Here is a 20,539-nt window from a genome sequence, read left to right on the forward strand (position 1 = left end):
CAGAGCATTTCTAACTCTCTGCTGGATTCCACGCTGTGCTGATAACAGTATCAGAAGTCACTCAGGTGAGAACTGAACTTTTCTTCCTCCTAGGGTTTCCTACTTCCTTACTGAGTAAACAGAGCAGCATCTCAGCATGCCAGTGAAACGATGGCTCTTTATTTCAGGTCGATCCTGTTTCTCCTTTTAAAATTTTTTTTCCGGTTATACTTGCACACATTATTTAAAGACTAAGTCTTCCAGTTCTAAAAACTTTTCTTGAATTTCTTTGGTACTTTCTCTTTTCCAGTCCTTTTTACTCTTTTTGGTACTCCTATTATTCAATTATCGGACCTTGGTGACCAGTTCTCACATTGTATCATCTCTCTCTCCTGTTTTCTAATTTCTTTGTCCTGTTGCTGTAAAATCTAGATTTCCTCAACCTATTTCTACTGTATTTCTGAGTTTTTCATTTTTGCTATCACATTATTAATTTATAAAAGGTATTTGTTTCCCCACTGAATATTTTTTTCTTTTTCGAGACAGGGTCTTGCTCTGCTTTGTCACCCAGGCTGGAGTGCAGTGGTGTGATCATACAATTATAGTTCACTGTAACCTCAAACTCCTGGGTTCAAACCATCCTTCTGCCAAGCCTCGCAAGTAGCTGGGACTACTCTACTCAGCTATTTAGTTTTTTTGTTTTTTTTGTTTTTTTGTTTGTTTTTTGAGGGACAGAGTCTCATGATGTTGCCCAGGCTAGTCTTAGACTCCTGGGCTCAAGTGATCCTCTTGCCTTGGCCTACCGAAGTGCTGGAATTACAGGTGTGAGCTGCCATGCCCAGCCCCTCACTGAAAATTTTTTATGTAGTATACTTTATAATTTGAGGGTATTGATAAATTAACTTCCTCTTTGTTTAATCTGTTTCGTGTTTGTTTTGATCTCCGCCTTTTGGGTTAGAGGCTTTCCCCTAATTCCTGATGATCCTTGGCTATTCACTCATATGTAAGAGTGAGCCACTTAAATGCCAATTAGCTGTATGTACATGGTGATATTTGCCACTATGGGCTTCATAGTAGGGTGATTTAGCTGAGTAATTTACTTGGGGAACCCTGATATCTGTCTTTAGATCTTTTTTCTTGGGTTTGTTAAATTCCCCAGAAAAGTCTCTTCTAGCCTCCTACCTAGAGTTAGAAGTGTTCTGGCAGTAGAGTTGGGGAGAAGGCCGGGGAGGATGGTGGTTATATTTAGTATGTACATGTTTAATTAATCCTGTTTTCAGTGTTTTATTCCTATCTCCAGCTGTGTCTGGTGTTCTCTAGTCCAAAGACCTGTTGTTTCACACTCTCCGGGAATAAACCTCTAATCTGCTAGGTGGTGGAGGGAGCAATCGCTAACTACATGGAATGGGGCAGAGGATCTAGAAGTAATTGTTTCCAATTGCTTTTCCACCCACCACCCCATGGTACAGCATGGTACTCAAGACTACAAGCTCCTGAGCCTTCAGAGGAATCCAGCTCATAAGTCAGGCTTTTTCAGTTTTCCCCATTCCAGATAGGAATGTAATGTTCCTGGGTCGACTAAGTTAGTTTGAACCCGCCACTGCAAAATTGAAACTGAGACAGTGAAAGAGATCTGACCTAACCAACTCCATCTTGCTTCTAACCTCCAAGCTGTCCTTGTTCATCCCTGGGCATAGGCTGAACTAAGTTTGGGAGGAATTTAGTTTATAGTTTAAAACAAAGATAAGAGGCAAATCCCCTTCTTGACTGGGGACTAGACTGCCTTTATAGGATTAACAAATTAGTCACAAGATTATAAATTATGGTTTAGGAGTCATGCAGCTGGAGGCTGCAAGATTCTGACCCTCCCTAAACTGCTCCTAAGTCAGTAACTATTTTGCAGAGTCTGCACTTGATGGATCAGCTGGCATCACCCAGATTGATAAACTGGCTCATCTGATCTTGGCTCTTGTGGCCCCCACCCAGGAACTGATTCAGCACAAGAAGACAGCTTTAATTCCCTGATTTCATCTCTGACCCAACCAATCAGCACTCTTGACTCAACATCCCCTACCCACCAAATTATCCTTAAAAACTCTGATCCCTGAATGCTCGGAAAGACCGATTTGAGTTATAATAAAACTTCAGTCCCCCCCACAGACGGCTTTGAGTGAATTACTCTTTCTTTATTGAAATTCCCGTCTTGATAAATCAGCTCTGTTTAGGGAGCAGGCAAGATGAACCCACTGGGTGGTTACGAATTTTCAACCTACCTACCTTTGAGCTTCCAAAATTGTTTTCTCCTTTTCGATTTTGTCCTCATGTGTCTTGTTGCTTGTGATTTGGCCTCTTTATTGTTGTTAGTGGGTGTCTGAAGGCAGAGAAGCTGATGTGAGCATTCAGCCAGGCCTGCATCCCATTCCCATTGCCCTTGCCTTCAGTGGGATTTCTGCAACAAACTCTTCCCAATCTTTGTGCTTGTCAATGTAGCCACCATATTGCCACTAAAGTCACTTTCTTCCAACACAAAACCAGTCATTTACTCAAAAACCTCATCAGCTGTCTACTGTGTATAGAAAAGTCAATACTCCTTAGCACATCACCCTAGGTCTTGGATGACCTGACTCCAATATACTTTTATGGTGTGACTTATACCACCCACCACACATATCCAAAGCTGCAACAATTTTCGTTTTAATAGTGTACATTCCTCATCTTCTGTCTTGAAGGCAGGGAATAAATTATGCAAGGAGTCTGAGAAGAGGTTGGAACCCAACTACTTGAATCCATTACTTCAGCTCTGCCACTTTATGATCTTGGGCAAGCTACTTAATCTCCATGTCTGCAAAACAATAATAGTAATAATAATAGGACCTACTTTCTAACATTGTTAGGATTAGATGAGCACTTAAAACAGTGGCAAGTAGGAAGTGCAAGGTAAGGATAATGATTATAATTCTCTGCACATCTGTCTCCTCCAGCAGATTATCAAGTCCCTGGAGAAGGATCACTTCTCATTTATTCAACATTTGTGCTGTGCCTATGATGTGACGATGTAAAAAGAGCTTAGCAAATGGAAAGACTGTTGACTTATGGTTCAAATATAATGCGACAAATGATACAACACAGGAAAGAGCAAAGTGCAGAGAATAGAGCATGCAAAATTGAATGGTGTGGAACAGATGGGGAAAGGCTTCACAGATCTAACACTGAAGATGGGGTTTGATGAATGAGTATGTAAGGGCCAAGAGTTGTGCAAGGAACAGTGGATGGGGAAAAAAGCACAGACAGGCTGGAGAAGCAGGTTGGGGCCAATTGCACAAGGCCCTGCATAACCTGTTTACCATACACTTTATTGTTTGACCAGTGTTTGTTAATCTCAGTGTGCTAGCATATAGGGTGTGTCAGAGAATTATGAGGAGTCAAAGTATTTTGTTACTAATAATAGCTGAAATGTGGAGACTGTTTTTTTTTTTTTTTTTCTGAGATGGGAGTTTTGCTCTTGTTGCCCAAGCTGGAGTACAATGGCGCGATCTCAGCTCATTGCAGCCTCTGCCTCCGGGGTTCAAGTGATTCTCCTGCCTCAGCCTCCTATGTAGCTGGGATTACAGGTGTGTGCCACACGCTCGGCTAGTTTTTTGTATTTTTAGAAGAGACAGGGTTTCACTACATTGGCCAGGCTGGTCTCAAACTCCTGACCTCAGGTGATCCACCCACCTCGGCCTCCCAAAGTGCTGGGATTACAGGCGTGAGCCACCACACCTGGCCAGGTACTTGACATTTTAAAAATAAATGAGGACACACTCCCAAATGATGTTGAACAGAAGAATACATAATCTATGACTCCATTTATAAGAGTAAAAGAAAGAGAAAACCAGGCAAAGATCATTTCTGTTGTCTCAGTTCACGACACAGTTACCTTCAGGGGTGGACAGTGACAGGGAGAGGACTCAAGAGGGACTTCTGGGTGCCTCATGCCATTTCTTTGTCTGGGGACTGGCTGCATAGATGTGCTGTTTCTGAAAATTCAACAAACTGTATACTTACAGTGCACTTTTCTGTATCTCTTCTGCTTTAAAACAAGGAAGTTAGGTGCATGGCACCATGTACTCACTTGCATTTCCATATGCTTTTACTGGAAGGGCCGAGGTTACAGACTGCTCCTGTGTTGTACTCTGGGAACTCACTGTGCAGACATATATCAATAGTTTTGTGTTCCTTTATGACGTAACTCTGGGAATAGCGCTTAGATGCTCAGAAGGGCCAAGGATAGTGATCACACCAGCCAAGGGTCACCTTTAGCAAAAGCAGGGCTTAGTGAGTGTGTGATGAATTGACTTACACTCTAGTTAGTTATAAATGTAGATATTCTGAAACACCAACTTAGCATACCTGTAAGACTGCTTTTCCCTCATTTTACACGCAATGAGGGGCTGACAGTTCCTTGCTAATCCTATAGAAAAACTCAGGTCAAAACCACACCTGCATAAGCATGAGTTATAATGCATTCAACATTTATGTACCCTTTGGAACAATATTCGTTTTTTTTTCCTTTTCCCAGTTATTTCCATTAAAACACAGTTACCCATGTGTCACTTGACAGGGACATGTTCTGAGAAATGAGTTGTAAGGCAATTTTGTTGTCATGTCATGTGTGTTACAGAGTATATTCAACAACGTAGATGGCATAGCCTACTACACACCTAGGCTGTATGGTATTGCCCATTGCTCCTAGGCTACAAACCTGTACACAGCATGTTACTGTACTGAATACTGTGGGCAACTGTAACACAATAGTAAGTATCTGTGTATCTAAACATGCCTAAACAGAGGAGAGTTATAGTAAAAATAATGGCTTGATAGTCTTATGGGACCACTGTACTATGTGGTCTGTTACTGAAATATCCTAATGCAGTGCTGCATGTATCCAGCTAAAAATAGTACAAAAAGATGAGAATTTGTCTTCCACATCAGACCTGTCTCCTAAGGCAACCACTATTATGACTTTCTTATATAGTCTTACATACACATTTTATACATGCACAAAAGCACATATATTAATGTGTATTACTCCTGCCCTGCTTCTTTCCCTAAATAATTGCAAGCCCCATGTATTTACTTGTTTTTTACTGGAGATGTTTCACATCCACAAACATGCATAAAATGCATTATTTTCACAGGCATATAGTATTCCACTGAACAAATCCTGACTTAGTTAACCAGATATTTCTAGTAAAACTCTAAATAAAACCTTAAAATATTTTGCAAATAATGTGGCATCCTTGAATACACATTCTTTGACGTGCTTTTTCAATTATAGTAGAAACTGCCTCAATGCCGTTTCTCAACAACCTCACCAACATCATGTTAAATGCAAACCTTTTGACCTTTGCATTGCTATTTGGCTAACACTGGTACTTCACTGTTATTTTAATCAGCAACCTTCTATTTAGCTCCACTGTTTTTTCCATTTCTACCTGAATTAAGTACTAAACTGTTTCAAATACCATAGCCTTAATCTATATTTTAATGTCTGGTAGGTTTAGTCTTTATTCTGTTTCTCTGCAAAGAGATCATTTTAAAAAAAATTTACAGGCAATGCTTTAGACTGCCTTAATGCAAGACTTAGCAGCACAATGTAGCTATTGCTCCTATTACACAAACATATTAAAATTGACTTTACTGCTTCCCTTCAAGAGTATGGAACACAATTATTCATGTCACAATTTTAAATAGGAAAATTATATAGTGATTAAAATTTTTTTTTAGAAAGAATCATGTTCATACAGTAGGCCAGGTATAATAACTTCTCAAAGAAATGGCTAAGGTTTTACATTTTTAATATATCACTTTCTGTGTAAATACCCCAGAAGGAAATAGTAACTATATTTGGTTAGTGACCCTCCTGGATTCAAGTCCATCAAGAACACGTGAAAGTGACCTTATCTGGAATTAGGGTCTTTGCAGCTGCAATCAAGTTGAGACCATACTGGATGAGGGTGGGTTCTAATCCAATGACCGATGATGTCCTTGTAGGAGGGAAACTGGACACCGACACAGGAAAATGCTATGTGAGGCAGGAACTGGAGTGATGCTGCTACAAGACAAGGGACACCATGGATGGTTGGCTGCCACCAGAAGCCAGAAAGGGGCAGGGAGGGATTCTTCTCCAGACCCTGAGAGCACTGCCCTGCTGAACCTTGAGTTTGGATTCTGGCCTCCGGAACTATGAGAATAATTTCAGGTGTCTGAAGCTGCAGCACATGTGGCAAGTTGTTATGGCAGCCCTAGTTAAGAAGCGTGATCACCACCCCTGATTTTGTATCAGTTTGAACTGTCATAAATCTCCAGTGGTATATAGGTATATTGAGTGACCTGTCACTTGATATCTCTTTTTCAGTCACTAGGTTGCTTCCAATAAGGCAAAAAGTAAGAACTTGTTTAGAAAACCCAGCCAGGCACAGAGGCTCATGCCTGCAATCCCAGCACTTTGGGAGGCCAAGGCGGGTGGATCACTTGAGGTCAGGAGTTCAAGACCAGCCTGGCAACATGGTGAAACCCCCGTCTCTACTAAAATACAAAAATTAGCTGGGTGTGGTGGCGGGCACCTGTAATTCCAGCTACTCGGGAGGCTGAGGCAGGAGAATCACTTGAACCAGGGAGGTGGAGGTTGCAGTGAGCTGAGATCGTACCACTGCACTCCAGCCTGGGTGACAGAATCAGACTCTGCCTCAAAAAAAAAAAGGAAAACCCTTTTGTGGTGATTATTTTATACTATTATTTCATTGAGACATAATTTATATTAAGGAAAAACAATTCCTGGAAAATAAAATGCCAATGTTTTACAAAGTGTTCATAGTTTTATTACTTATCACTTCTATGTATTTTAACAACTTCAAAAGTGCAGTTGGATTATATGGGAAAAGATTTTTCTTTTGCAAACGGCAGATGGCATCTTGTAGTTCCTGGAAGCATTTTACTATTGTGTAAAATATTCCCACTTCAGAGACGACATCATTTGGGGCTACTTCACAATCAAAGGAGAAGGCAGTATCAAATTCTTTCAGAAACAGAGGCCTTGATGGAGGCTCAAGGCTAAATTCTTCTTTATCTCTGCTTGTCCCAGCTGCATCCTGAATCTCCATAGTTGCTTGTTGGTGTAAAGATGTCTGTTTACTGTTAGCTAAACACTGGTCTGTAGATTCCACTTCAGAATCATCAGAGCTGTCGTAATCTACCAGAGTTTGAGAGGCCCGGGGGGAAGACAGACTAGAAGTACACATGGTGTCAGTCCCCTTGGACATCATAGCTTTCAGTGGTTCAGAGGGAGCATCGGAAGCCCAGGAGTGCCGAGTACACACATCTATGTGACTATGAGGAGCAGTCAAATGATGGGGTATTGTTCGGTTGGTGCTTTGGTCTTGGACAAGTGAGGGGACACAGTCACAAATACTTATGTCATATTTAGATTCAGTTGCATCAAAGTTATTGCAAATGGTGAAAAAATTATCCCAGTCCTTTTGCAGTAATTTTAAATATCTAACAAAATATTCAAGAAAACAGGTTTCTGATGAAATCAAAAAGTCAAGAAGAACTGTAGAATCAAATCCTATATTTTTTAAGAAGAACAAGAAAATACAGTGAGGATTGTAGCCATTTTCATGTGTGTGATGGTCCCACATTTCTTTTCCTTGGGTCAAGCTTTCAGTGGCTTCACATCCTCTGAAAATGAAGATAATGGAGAATCCAGATTAACGACCTTACAAAAATAAACAGTTTTAACAGATATAATTCACATACCATAAATTAACCTATTAGATTACTTTTAAATCTATGCATCACTTCTTAAAAGAAAAAATTTCAAAACCTATTCCTTTCCCCATAAGCTCTAAATAAGTCCGACTCAGTAAAGCAAAATCCACTGACTTTGGCAGTTCTAGTTTTTGTCTGCCCAATAAAAGTTCTCTGTCATCCTTTCTCTTGACATCAGAATTCCTCATTCTTACAGGTAACCAATTCCATGTGGTAAGATAATTCCTAAATCTCCTTCCTTACCCTCCTCAACAAGGGTGGGCATGGTGATCCAGGCTGACCAATCAGAACACTCCATACCCTGGCCACCATGACCGGTTCTGACAAGGCTCTGTACCCAAGTGGGTTAAATAAGATCTCTCCTGGGACTTTTGCTGGAGCTATGGAAGATTATAACTGTAGGGCTGAGGTAAGCCTTGAACTGCCGGTGGCCATGCCTTGAGAATGAATTCAAAACTGTGAGACAGAGAAAAAGAGAAGTGACTGATGACATGATTATAGTCCCTGTACATACCTAACTCCAACTTGACCCTTTAGAATTCCCAGTTATGAGCCAATAAACTTTGGTTTTCGCTCAAATTAGAGTTGGTTTCCATCATTTACAACCAAAAAAATCTTAACAAATACAACTACATCTGAAAAAAGTATCTATGTTGTAAGCACATGCCTCTCTGGACACACCAAACTGGAATTAAGAAAGTCAGAAATTCACATACAAAGTAAGTTCAATTCAGGGGTTTCCACTTCCTGAGGAGTAAGGAGCTAACTTTGAGTACAATTAAGATATACTCTTACAGGCGTGTGCATTTTCAGACTGAATTTGTATTTGACCGTTTTGAACCTAATTCAAATCACATGCAGGAATTTTGTGTTCTTGATTAGAATCTTTTGAAAATTGGCCCCAAACACTTAAGAGTCTAAGAGCAGCCATTGCCAGCAGTGTCATAATACAAGTAAGTACTGGCAGCACAACACTGCACCACAGATCATTAGCAAGAAATCCCTTTCTCCCAGGCCAAGAAAGAAATGGAAATAAAGCAAGTATGTGAGTGTTTTAATAAAGCAGAAGCAGAAACAGTGGAAAAGGTCATCAGTTATTAGCTTTATAACCAATTATAGATATTTGCCACAAGAAGATATTATCTCAAGTACAGCTATTTTAATAAAGCAGAGACAATCAGTATAAATCATCAGTAACATAACCAATTTCAGACATTTGCCTCAAGAAGGTATCAGCCCAAATTCAACTGAATATTGAAATGAAAATTCAGAACAGCTCCTTTTGACTATTTCTAAGTTTGTATTCACCTTTACAAAAGCAAAGATCATCTTACTGAAGCTTAACACAAAAAAGTAAGTCTTAGGGGTGAAAAGAGGTCTTAAATGAACAACAATTAGGATTCAGAGAAGTGTATTGACTTACTGAAGACTAAATCAGAAGCCATGGTTTTAGATACCAGTCTGCTTATACTACCTGAGATCGGCCCAGCCAGCCAAGTTTTCACAGTGATGCAAATGCAGTCTCCTTTTCATGTAAGTCAGGGTTAAAGAAAGGAACTGCCACTTACGAGGAAACCACAGGATGTTTTACCCCAAATGATGCAAAGTAAGAAACACGCCCAGCAAATTCTCAGAAATGTTTTCTGCTTTCCTGACTTGTAGGCCGTTCAATAAATACTTTAAAATACACTAACCTGGTCAGTGTTAAGTAGATGCCCAGTGATGCCTTGGCAGCCTCCAGCATGTCATCGTCTTGTTCTATGAAAACTCTAGACAGCCATTTGCATGGATTGTGTAATTGCAGAGAGGGCTGAAGGTGAGGCTTTAAGAAGGTCAATAACTCAGACATGAACCTCTGTAAGTCAACTTCAAAAAATGCAAATTTCAAACTATAGGCAATAGTTCATGAATGAATTAATATCTTGCCTATATATAAACTCATAGTGCCTAGACTACCTTAAGATGCAATTATCCTAATTCACTTTCAAAAAGTCATCAGGAATCAGTTAGGAATCATCTTTATTTGGCAAATGAGGACACTGAGGCTCATTCCAGAGCATACATTTAAAATGTACAGCTAGATCATCTATTTGCAACAACTGCCAAATAACTGTCTCTCAGAAATAAAAGCTATGTGATTTCTTGCTAAAAGCAGATAAATAAATGAGCAGACCACAAAGATCACTTCATCGGATGCCAGAGCTGTCTGTTACTAGAGGCAAGAATGCGACCAAGCAAAAATAATTTTGTCTTCAAAATAACAGAAAAACATTTTTTGTTTGTTTAGAGCACAGAAGTACTACTATTAAGCACAAAAATAAAAAACATTTTAGGTAGTTTTAACTACAATTTAAAACTGAATTATATAACAGGTGCCATCTAGTGTTATAAATTATAACTGCACAGAATTATAACTAATGTGTAGTTATTAGAAGCTAAATTATATCCAAAGCAATTCAGTGATGTCACTGCTCACATTCAAACTTTTCACTGAATCTGTATGCTGCTTGTTTAGAGACATTTACTATTCATTTTTCTCAAGTAAAATGGAAGACTTTGAACTCCTGTGTTACTATCCTGGAAATTATATATGTAACAATTTCTTTATCAATATAACTTCTCATATATTAGCTTCAAATCAATATCTAATTTTCTTTTTTTTTTTTTTTTTTGAGACGGAGTCTCGCTCTGTCGCCCAGGCTGGAGTGCAGTGGCCGGATCTCAGCTCACTGCAAGCTCCGCCTCCCGGGTTTACGCCATTCTCCTGCCTCAGCCTCCTGAGTAGCTGGGACTACAGGCACCCGCCACCTCGCCCGGCTAGTTTTGTGTATTTTTTTTTTAGTAGAGACGGGGTTTCACCGTGTTAGCCAGGATGGTCTCGATCTCCTGACCTTGTGATCCGCCCGTCTCGGCCTCCCAAAGTGCTGGGATTACAGGCTTGAGCCACCGCGCCCGGCCAATATCTAATTTTCAATAATCTACATTAGTAGAATTAATAATTGTATGAAGGATTAATATAAATGGGGTAGGGAAATGGAGGCGGGAGGATCGCTTGAGATCAAAAAGTTGAGGCTGCAGTGAGCCTGGGCAACAGAGCAAGACCCAGCCTCAAAATAAACAAACAAACAGTAAACATAACAATAACAAAGAAATAATAACTAACAATAGTAACAACACTTAAGTGGGAGTGAACACATTTTTCTTTAATCTCTCTGTCTCCTCGCTCTCTTTCTCTCTCTCTCTGACAGGATTTCCATCTGTTGCACCAGGACTGGAGTACAGGTGTGCGATGGATCGCAGCTCACTGTAGCCTTGATCTCCCAGGATGGGACCTCCCAGGTTGGGACGGGAGGAATAGCATGGGCCGAAGGCGGGCCAGGGCTGCAGTGGGCCATGGTCACGCAACTGCACTTTAGATTTTTTTTTAAAAAAGAAGGATTAATATAAATAAAATGCTATAAATACTTGAATATGAATTTCCATCACTTACTTTGAGATGACTCAACAGCAAGTTTTTTAAACCTAAATCATTCCTTATACTTTACAAATTCATTGTAGCCACAAAAAGCTGACATGTTTCTTAAAGGTAAATCCAGTTCTCTCTTTTTTTTTTTTTTTGGAAAATGTAGCAAGTTATAAATAGGATAACATACAGCTGAAATTAGTGGAATTTATATTAGTCCTGAGATTTGATAATTATGAATTACTATACTTAATAATTTCACGCTGCATACAAAAGGAGTTCGGGGAATTACCTTTCATTTCACTTGCTGACAAACAATTCTGAAACTTGATTTCCAAGGATTTCATTATAACTAAGCTTGCTGCTCTAAGGATCACATGATCTGGACTAGCGATATGTTCACATCCAGGTTGAACTTCATCACCTCCAAAAAAGGAATGTTTTCCATCAACAGACAGTGTCTTCAACAATCCCGAATTCACAGCTTGCAAAACGGCATTAGCTAAAGCCAGCATGTCCATTGCTACATGACGGTCTGGCGGCATTAGGGGAGGTACAGATCCACGACAAAGGTCTTCACCCACTTTAAAGAGAAGGCATTTTTTGAGGAATATGATGACCTTCCTTTTGACAAAAGCCTGAATAGGCCAGGTAATAACTTCTAGCATGCAAGATGGTTTCAAAAATAAAATCCTCTGGCAAGTGAAATGTAACTTCAGGTAGATTCTGGAGGCTATGAGAAGCTCAAGCAACTCCAGGAAACATATCAGGATGTTTACTATTTTAGAAGTATCCTGGCAGTTTTCAAAATGCTGAGAGAATAAGGAATTGTAAAACACTTCAAAAATAGTGTCGAAATGAGTCAGGAACTGCTTTAGAATTTCTGCAATTATAAAAATAGGGGGAATTATAAACAGGGAAAATGCAGTCTTCTTCAAATAATTTTACAATTCGGTTTTTATAAATATCACTTTATAAGATGAAAAAACAGATTTGGAATGTTTACCTCTAACATTAACAAATGAGGTTACACAGAGTAATGGCTAAGAACCACAGTTAAAATTCATTTTATGGTCAGGTGCAGTGGCTCACAACTGTAATCCCAGCACTTTGGGAGGCCGATGCTGGTGGATCACTTGAGGTCAGGCGTTTGAGACCAGTCTGGTCAACATGGTAAAACCCTGTGTCTACTAAAAATACAGAAATCAGCTGGGTGTGGTGGTGAGCACCCATAATCCCAGCTACTCGGAAGGCTGAGGCAGAAGAATCACCTGAACTCGCAAGGCAGGAGTTGCAGTCAGCCAAGATCATGCCATTGCACTCCAGCCTGGGCAACAAAGCAAGACTTGTCTCAAAAAAATAAAAACAAAAAAAACAAAACAAAAAGAAATTCATCGTACGAATATCAGTAGCATCAAACAATGCAAGGGATTTACGACCATGAAAAGTTTTACTTTTTTCCTTATGCTTTTTTCTTTTAAAACAGGTTATCCTCAATCAAAATATATTGGAAGAGACTGAGTTTTTCATTACTTTAAGACAGATCAGATGTTCCAAAGTAAGTTTTGTTTCTCATTATAAATACAATACTCCCAGGAGCAAGATGATGATTGTTTATGGGGCCATGTAATCCATACCTGTTTTTTGTGAACATGAATCTTTAAAGATTTCTTTTATTATTGCTGTAAGAGTCCAGAGGCAGTATATTGCTTTATTACTCTCAGAGTATTCAGAAAGATTTTTCTGGCAAAAAGCAATCCAGGAATTACTTAAGGTTATCTGCAAGTGAGAAAATAAAGAAAGTAGTTAAGGGAGGCCGAGACAGGCTGATCACGAGGTCAGGAGATCGAGACCATCCTGGCTAACATGGTGAAACCCTGTCTCTACTAAAAAATACAAAAAAACTAGCCAGGCGAGGTGGCGGGCGCCTGTAGTCCCAGCTACTCGGGAAGCTGAGGCAGGAGAATGGCGTAAACCTGGGAGGGGGAGCTTGCAGTGAGCTGAGATCCGGCCACTGCACTCCAGCCTGGGCAACAGAGCGAGACTCTGTCTCAAAAAAAAAAAAAAAAAGTAGTTAAAATACAGTATTTTCTTTACATAACACAACTGTATACCACATTGTTTACACATTTGGTCAAAAGAAGTATGATAATATGTGGTAAACTGAGAAGGAACAGAAATATCCTAATATAATTTAAGTAAAAAATTTGAATATGCCATAGAAATAAAAAAGGAAGATGAAAACGTTAGCAGTGTTATCTCTAAGTGGTGAATTTTTAATTTTAATTTGCTCTTTATACTTTGTCTATTTTCCAAATTTTCTACTATAATATCACTTTTTATATTCAGGAAAAAGTTATTGAAAGAAGCAAGAGATTATGGTTGAAAAGTCAGTAGATACTTCATTTGTTTAATTCAGAGATAAGAGAAAAACTCAACTCTGAATTTGTTTATATTGTTTTACATTATGCTGAGGATTGTTGTTAGAATTTACATTAAACCTGTGAAAATAGGCTTGTTCTCAAGAGGTGGTTCCTAAATCTTTTTAGGGGAAAGGGGTCCACGTAGTAGTTTGAGAATATGCAGAAAGTTATGGACTCTTATGTGAAACTCACCTCTCAGGTTAAGAATCTGATTAAGATTGACAACATATTTAAGACTCTAATCCTTGACACAAATAATCTATTCTATTCTTTTTTTTTTTTTTTTTTTTTTTTTTTTTTTTTTTTTTTTTTTTGAGACGGAGTCTCGCTCTGTCACCCAGGCTGGAGTGCGGTGGCCGGATCTCTGCTCACTGCAAGCTCCGCCTCCCGGGTTTACGCCATTCTCCTGGCTCAGCCTCCCGAGGAGCTGGGACTACAGGCGCTCGCCACCTCGCCCGGCTAGTTTTTTGTACTTTTTTAGTAGAGACGGGGTTTCACCGTGTTAGCCAGGATGGTCTCGATCTCCTGACCTCGTGATCCGCCCGTCTCGGCCTCCCAAAGTGCTGGGATTACAGGCTTGAGCCACCGCGCCCGGCCCTATTCTATTCTTAAATTTTTATGGTTTTACATATGTTATTATGTGAGCAAACGTCTTATTAATACAAACATTTGAAGGGTAAAAATCAAATGTCAAAGAGCAATTTTAAAGAAACTATAAGAGAAACAAGTTGGGTGCCATGGCTCTCGTCTTTAATCCCAGCACTTTGGGAGGTTAAGGCAGGAGGATTGCTTGAGCCCAGAAGTTTGAGACCAGAGTGGGCAACACACTGAGACCTTGTCTCCACAAAACATTTAAATTAAAAAAAAAATTAAGAAAGAGAAATAATAACGCACTTTGATTACTTATCTTACCTTTTCTCTCAATTGGAAATAGAGAAGCAATGCAAGGCACTGTGCGGCCATGTGACATAACAATTTATCTGAATTTTGGAACATACAGATCTAGAGGAAAACAAATACAATTAACCACTATTGCTGAATGTTCTTAAAATTTTTATTTTAAATATCTAGATCTTTAAAAAAAACAAATGGCTTACTAATTTAGAATCAACTTTAGCTGATTCTAAGAGAATTTTAATTATATCTCTGTATTTCTCCTTTGCATGGAACTCAGTTTTGACAGACAATATCCGGGTTGTCATCACTTTGATCACTGTTAACTGAAGGAGCATTACTTCTCTGGAACTGCTCATCAGAGAGTTGGTCTTCAAACATGCAGGTGCTACAGCAATGGGAGCCACACCGACAGAGATAGGCTGATGCCTGCCCTGGATACCATAGGTGTTTGCCCATTCTAAGGAGGTGGCTGTAGGGCAATCTTGATCTGAAACTCCTGGGTTGAGATAAAAGATGTAATCATGGCTGTCATTTTCAAATGTGACTCCAAGAAGTACCTTCTTGTATAACTGTTCTAAAACTTCACAGAAAACTTTCATTTTGACTTTCAAAATGTTTAAGAAGGTCAACAACTCCAAGTTGTAAACATTAAATCTCAGAGGTGCAATGAATCTCTAAGATGTTTCTTCAGTGAAACCTAAAAAAGGAAAAGTAATAAAAAAATTCTAAGTGCTATACACTTATTACAAGAGAAAGCAACTGTTTCCACTTAATCACCAACTCTCTCAAGTTAAAGGGTATGCTGACTGCTTAATTTTTAAAATGGAAAATTGTAACAGGAACATTATTTCAAGACCTTAACAATGAAATGTATGCTTTCCACACAGATTTGAGAGCATAAAATTATGTTTAATTTTAACACAGCAGAAACTTGAGCTTCCCTCTAACAGTTTTCAATGGCTATCAGGGTTTCTTAATCTTGGCACTATTAATATTTGGAGCCAGATAACTTTGTGGTGGGGAGCTGTTTTGTGTATTATAAGATGTCTGGCAGCATTCCTGACCTCTACCTTCTACACGCCCAAAGCACTTCCCACTTGACCTGCCAGATTTTGACAACCAAAAAAATGTCTGCAGACATTGTCAAATGTCCCCTGGGGGACAAAATCACACCAACTGAGAACCACTGAGCTAATTCAAATTCACTAACCTTCACCTCCAATTTATAGATAAAAATTTAAAGTTAGACTGCTATATGGTCAAACTAGATTATGGCTATTGCCAATGAAATTCCAACTTAAAACGCATCAATATCAGAAGCAGCAAGTAGTTACTATAGAGGGAGTATGGCAAGGAAAAACTTAGGACTTTGGCATAAGCAAAAGAGATTACTGAATACCATGACAATGGAATGCTAGAGCCTCTGGGAACAATCTGACCCTGGGGAGGAAGGGGGTTTTGCTCCTTTCATTGCCTTTGAGCTATTTCACACCTCAAATAATTCTTGTCCAGAGATATGTGAATAACTGTCTGACAAAGAGGCAACCCTCTCCCTAGCGGGAAAAATCAGTTTTGCTTCCATCTGTAAACTCATTTTAACATTCCTTCACTCTACATAGAATTCATGGTTTTCTTACTGCTCCTTTAAACAGGTTGTGCCTGGTTCCCTTACTAAAAAGGTAAATAAAATCTTTGATACGTGGTCATTTTATACGGGTTGTGATTTTGCACTCTTGAAATTTACCCTTTAACAAAATTACAGACTTCTCTGCCCTGACCCATTTATAGACACCCTTCCCATCTTCAACTTCCAAAAGACTTCGGAAGGCTACCACTTATACTGGGTCTTTCGTCTACAATATGGCCCACTAGCCTAGTCTTGGTCTTTAATGGCTGGCTTCTTCCCGATTTAGCCGAATTTCAATTGTTGATTACTCCACAACACAAAGCTGCCCTGTTTTAGTCCTTTCATGGAGAAATAAATATTAAGAAACCTATAGATTTTAAAGTTATGAATGAAACTTTTGATAAGTTTTCTCTGAATCACACTTTCAACCTGTGGTATGCATCCCATATGATTTATTAATACAAACGTTCATAATGTTGTTCCATCTGACAGTGTTACACTTTATCTTAGCCCTGAGTGCTCTCAGAAGGCCAGAATGGATAAGCACCACACCCTTTTTTAAACCAAGAAACGGTTAACCAGAAAGGACCAACTGAAATACAATTCCCAAATAGGACCTACTTCTACCCTTCCTTGATGACTCCCGTTTTATTAATCCCTACCTTTTCTCCTTCCTCTTCAAGAGGTTTCCCATTAGTGAACATTCTCCCTATTGCAACTGCCTGAACAAAATAATCTCCTTAATTGCCTGATATATCATCTGTCACACATCAGAAATTAGGTCTTCATGTTCCACCTCAAAGTCTAATTCCATTGCACTTACTTTATATTTTAGTTATAATATTTCTTTTCAAACTACTGATACTATAAAACAGAATATTTTGTTTTAATTACTATCACATGCTCAACTCTTTTAGTAAAAATTTCAGCAACAAATGGAATTATTTTTATTTAAATGCTATAGCAATAAAAATACTTCCAATAATATTCTTATGGGTCACTAAGTCCTTAAATTTTACCAAAATGAGAATGAAATTGCTATCTGACCCAGTTTCAACCCACACAAAGGGCAATTTCATATGGCTCAATCATTTTAGCACACCAACCAAAGTGAATGCCAGTAAATAAAATATTCCAGGGGGTTGATGGGCTGTTTTCTCTCATGGTGGGACCCAGGTTCTTTGGTAAGAGTGATTGTGAGAAATTAGACTGAAAGGTTGTAAACTTTAAGAAATGCAGATTCAAAATGAGCCTTTAGAGACAGAGGGGGGAAAAAAAGCATTGGGGTTATGAGAGGAAGAAATAAACTCAGTTTCTTCCACTATTCTCTTACAACATGCTTCTGACCTCAGATGTGTGAAGATTTCTCCCCACCAGCCAGTAAGCAAACAAAGCAACTCTGCACAGACCACTACTTGGGCATCCTCCAATTCAATTCTACATTATCTACCTGGGGATACCATCAGATCACACAGATTGAAGACTGAGCCACAATTCTAATGCCAATTGCAAGCCCCAGGATGTTTCACCTGTGCTTCTGATCAACTGGCTCTAAATCGGAGTTCCCCTGACTTCTCCTTTGGGTTTGATTAATATGTTATGGCAGCTCACAGAAATCAGAAAAACATAACCATAAATTCTTCCCTCCCCTACTCGACTGGCTAAGGACAAAAGAAGCCCACTCAGGCTCCACATCCTATCATTACAGTTCATGGCTGTCACTCTAGTGGAACGAGAAGCATGGGAAAGCGTGGTCTTATCAAATTATACAGATGCTGAAAGTTGGGGATTACACCCAGGTATCAAAGGAAAGCTCACAGCAAGCCATCACCTCTGGAGGAAAAGTATACAAAGCAGCACCAGTGCCCACCTAAGGTCAGAGACGTCTGATACTCTAAGATTGGACTCCAAAGGGGAACAACCCACGGGGATCCTCTGGACTTCAATCTCTACAAAGGGGATGCCCTTGGCAGAGGTTCTGAGGTCTAGTACTAAACTCTCCTTAGAACTTTCTCTCGTAGTTGCAATACTGTTTGGCCCCAATATTGTTTGGAATCTGGAGTTTGCCGTTGAATGGGAAAGTGGGATGGTGTTGCATGTATCCAGGCTTTTGTGCTGCTGTTCTAAGCAGAGGGCCTGGTTAATGTGTGGTGCTCTTGTTTGGAACTGTTTGGCCCCAGTGTCCTTTGGGGTCTGGTGAGGTTTGGCGTTTAAAAATCAAACTGCCATGGAAAATGCTTTACTCGAAATTTTGGTTCACAGCCTTCATGGGATTATTTATTGCGGCAAAAGAAGTAAAACCGGTGAGCTTGTATTGCTATCTCACGGCTAGGGTTCCAAGCTATTGGATCTTGGTTCGTGTATGTGTATACATGTCTAGATGTGTTTATTTGTATGTACATTTGTTGTTATATGCTGTGTTTACTGAACTGACTTATAAGAGTGCTCATACATTAACTAAGTCTAAGCAATTTTTAAGTTCACGTGACTTAAGTATAACTTTACTAAACAAGCTGGCTTTAAAATTACTGGTAAAATAAAAACAAATGCCTTCAGAACTATCAGCATACATTTTTTGTCTGGTTTTATGTTTGTCTTCGCTAGATATTTTGAGATGTCAGCGTTTGGCATAGAAGATTATAAAACTATAAACCTAGCCAAAACAAAATGATCTTGGTTAGCGTGACTTTTTTTTTTTTTTGACAAATCAGAGAAATCTGTGAAAGGAAAATATCTTGGGCCCCCAAAATCACTAAGCTAAAGGGAACATTCAAGCTGGGAATTGCTTAGGGCAAATGTGTGTCCCATTTTACTCAAAGTCATCCCTCTGGTCATTGAGATAAATGCATATCTGATTGCCTCCTTTAGAAAGGCTAATCAGAAACTCAAGAGCATGCAACTGTTTGTCTCTCACCTAACTGTGCCCTGGAAGCCCCCCCTCCCCACCCCCCTTAGAGTCCCACCTTTCTGGACTGAACCAATGTTCATTTTACATACCATGATTGATGTCTGATGTCACCCTTGTTAAAACTGAAAGAACTGAGCACAGTGAATGGGATAAATGTTTTAGGTAAACTTTTTGTGTAAATTAAATGCTTTGAGTTATTTTTGATGCTCATTTAATATCTGGGTCATTTCCAATAAAGAAAGGGATGTGATATGGGGAAGTATGTTTCTAAATTGTGGAACTGTTCTTATCTATAAATGCCCACACTGATGGTTCAGAATTTCTTGCTTTTTGGGGTTTCACACAAGTTTTAGGTTACTAAGGATAAGAATTCTAGTTAACACATAATTCTGTAGATAATATGTGCCGAAAAGTTTATATTACTAGTAGAAACATAATAATTTTGTTTAATTCAGAAGTTATCTAAAAGTTAGTTCAGATTACAGATTTGAAAAGGTTATTTATGAAATACCGTAGTAAGAAACCAGTAAGTAGTGGAGAAAGATGTAGAAAAGGTTTAGATAATAAAATATTCTTTAAAACCTGATAGAGAATTGGAGACATTTGGCTAATTAATGTTTTCAGTTAAAGCTCTTAGTCTTGATTAAAATAAAGTAAGTATTGTAAAGAAATGCAGCCAGGTTCAATGGCTCACGCCTGTAATCCCAGAACCTTTGAAGGCCGAGGTGGGCAGATCACGAGGTCAGGAGATCGAGACCATCCTGGCCAAAATGGTAAAACCCTGTCTCTACTGAAAATACAAAAATTAGCTGGGCGTAGTCGCCCGCACCTGTAGTCCCAGCTACTCGGGAGGCTGAGGCAGGAGAATTGCTTGAGCCCAGGAGGCGGAGGTTGCAGTGAGCCAAGATCACGCCACTGCACTCCAGCCTGGCAATAGAGGGAGACAGTGCCTCAAAAATAAAGAAAATAAAAAAATTTTTTAAAAAAGCATTAGCAGTTTGGCAATTCTTTAATATAGTTAAGCCTGAAGCTGGATTTAATGTAGAGCCAAATTTCACATACGTGCACGCATTGCTTCACACTATGTTTACTGTTTTGCATGGATAGTGCTGGCACTGAAGTACTTATTGGTCATGTGCCTAGAGTGAATTTCTTGATTGCACAGGATATATAATGATACTGGTGAACTTAAGGAAACTGAATTGTGTAATAGTAACTAAATATTCATTATGTGGGTTTTTTGGGGCCCTGGGTAACACTGTAGCCTCCAAGATAGACTCAGTAGGAAAATTTATGGTTGGTTTTCTGCTTCTTTGTGCTTCTAGTTTTCATTTGTTTGCTGTTTATTCTCCTCTGGGCTTTGCTGGTGTATGCATATATATAAAACCAGGATTTTTTAAAGTTCCTAAGTGGAAGGCTTTTATTTGGTT

At 39.1% G+C, this 20,539-nt stretch overlaps 1 protein-coding gene across 12 annotated transcripts in view; it reads right to left on the reverse strand.

The window, feature by feature from the left end:
- Nucleotides 1–5,802: 5,802 nt before the first annotated feature.
- The window catches only part of LINS1 (lines homolog 1), a 30,919-nt gene continuing 16,182 nt past the window's right edge, over nucleotides 5,803–20,539 (reverse strand). The window contains exons 2-8 of one of the 12 annotated variants that reach the window (XR_012415490.1): nucleotides 14,775–15,271; nucleotides 14,590–14,679; nucleotides 12,892–13,033; nucleotides 11,547–11,837; nucleotides 9,486–9,657; nucleotides 8,035–8,247; nucleotides 6,820–7,701 (exon numbers count right to left, since the gene is read on the reverse strand). Coding sequence is in view for 8 of the 12 variants with exons in the window: in XM_015453461.2 (XP_015308947.2) it covers nucleotides 6,822–7,701; nucleotides 9,486–9,657; nucleotides 11,547–12,137; nucleotides 12,892–13,033; nucleotides 14,590–14,679; nucleotides 14,775–15,173 (2,274 nt within the window). In the remaining 4 variants the exon portion in view is untranslated. Of the gene's footprint in view, nucleotides 7,702–8,034; nucleotides 8,248–9,485; nucleotides 9,658–11,546; nucleotides 12,138–12,891; nucleotides 13,034–14,589; nucleotides 14,680–14,774; nucleotides 15,272–20,539 lie in introns of those variants that run through there. The other 11 variants (XR_001492333.4, XR_012415488.1, XM_073996846.1 and 8 more) reach the window with 11 other exon arrangements.

This window comes from Macaca fascicularis, chromosome 7 (genome assembly GCF_037993035.2).
Source record: "Macaca fascicularis isolate 582-1 chromosome 7, T2T-MFA8v1.1".
In the NCBI taxonomy this organism is placed as follows: Eukaryota; Metazoa; Chordata; class Mammalia; order Primates; family Cercopithecidae; genus Macaca; species Macaca fascicularis.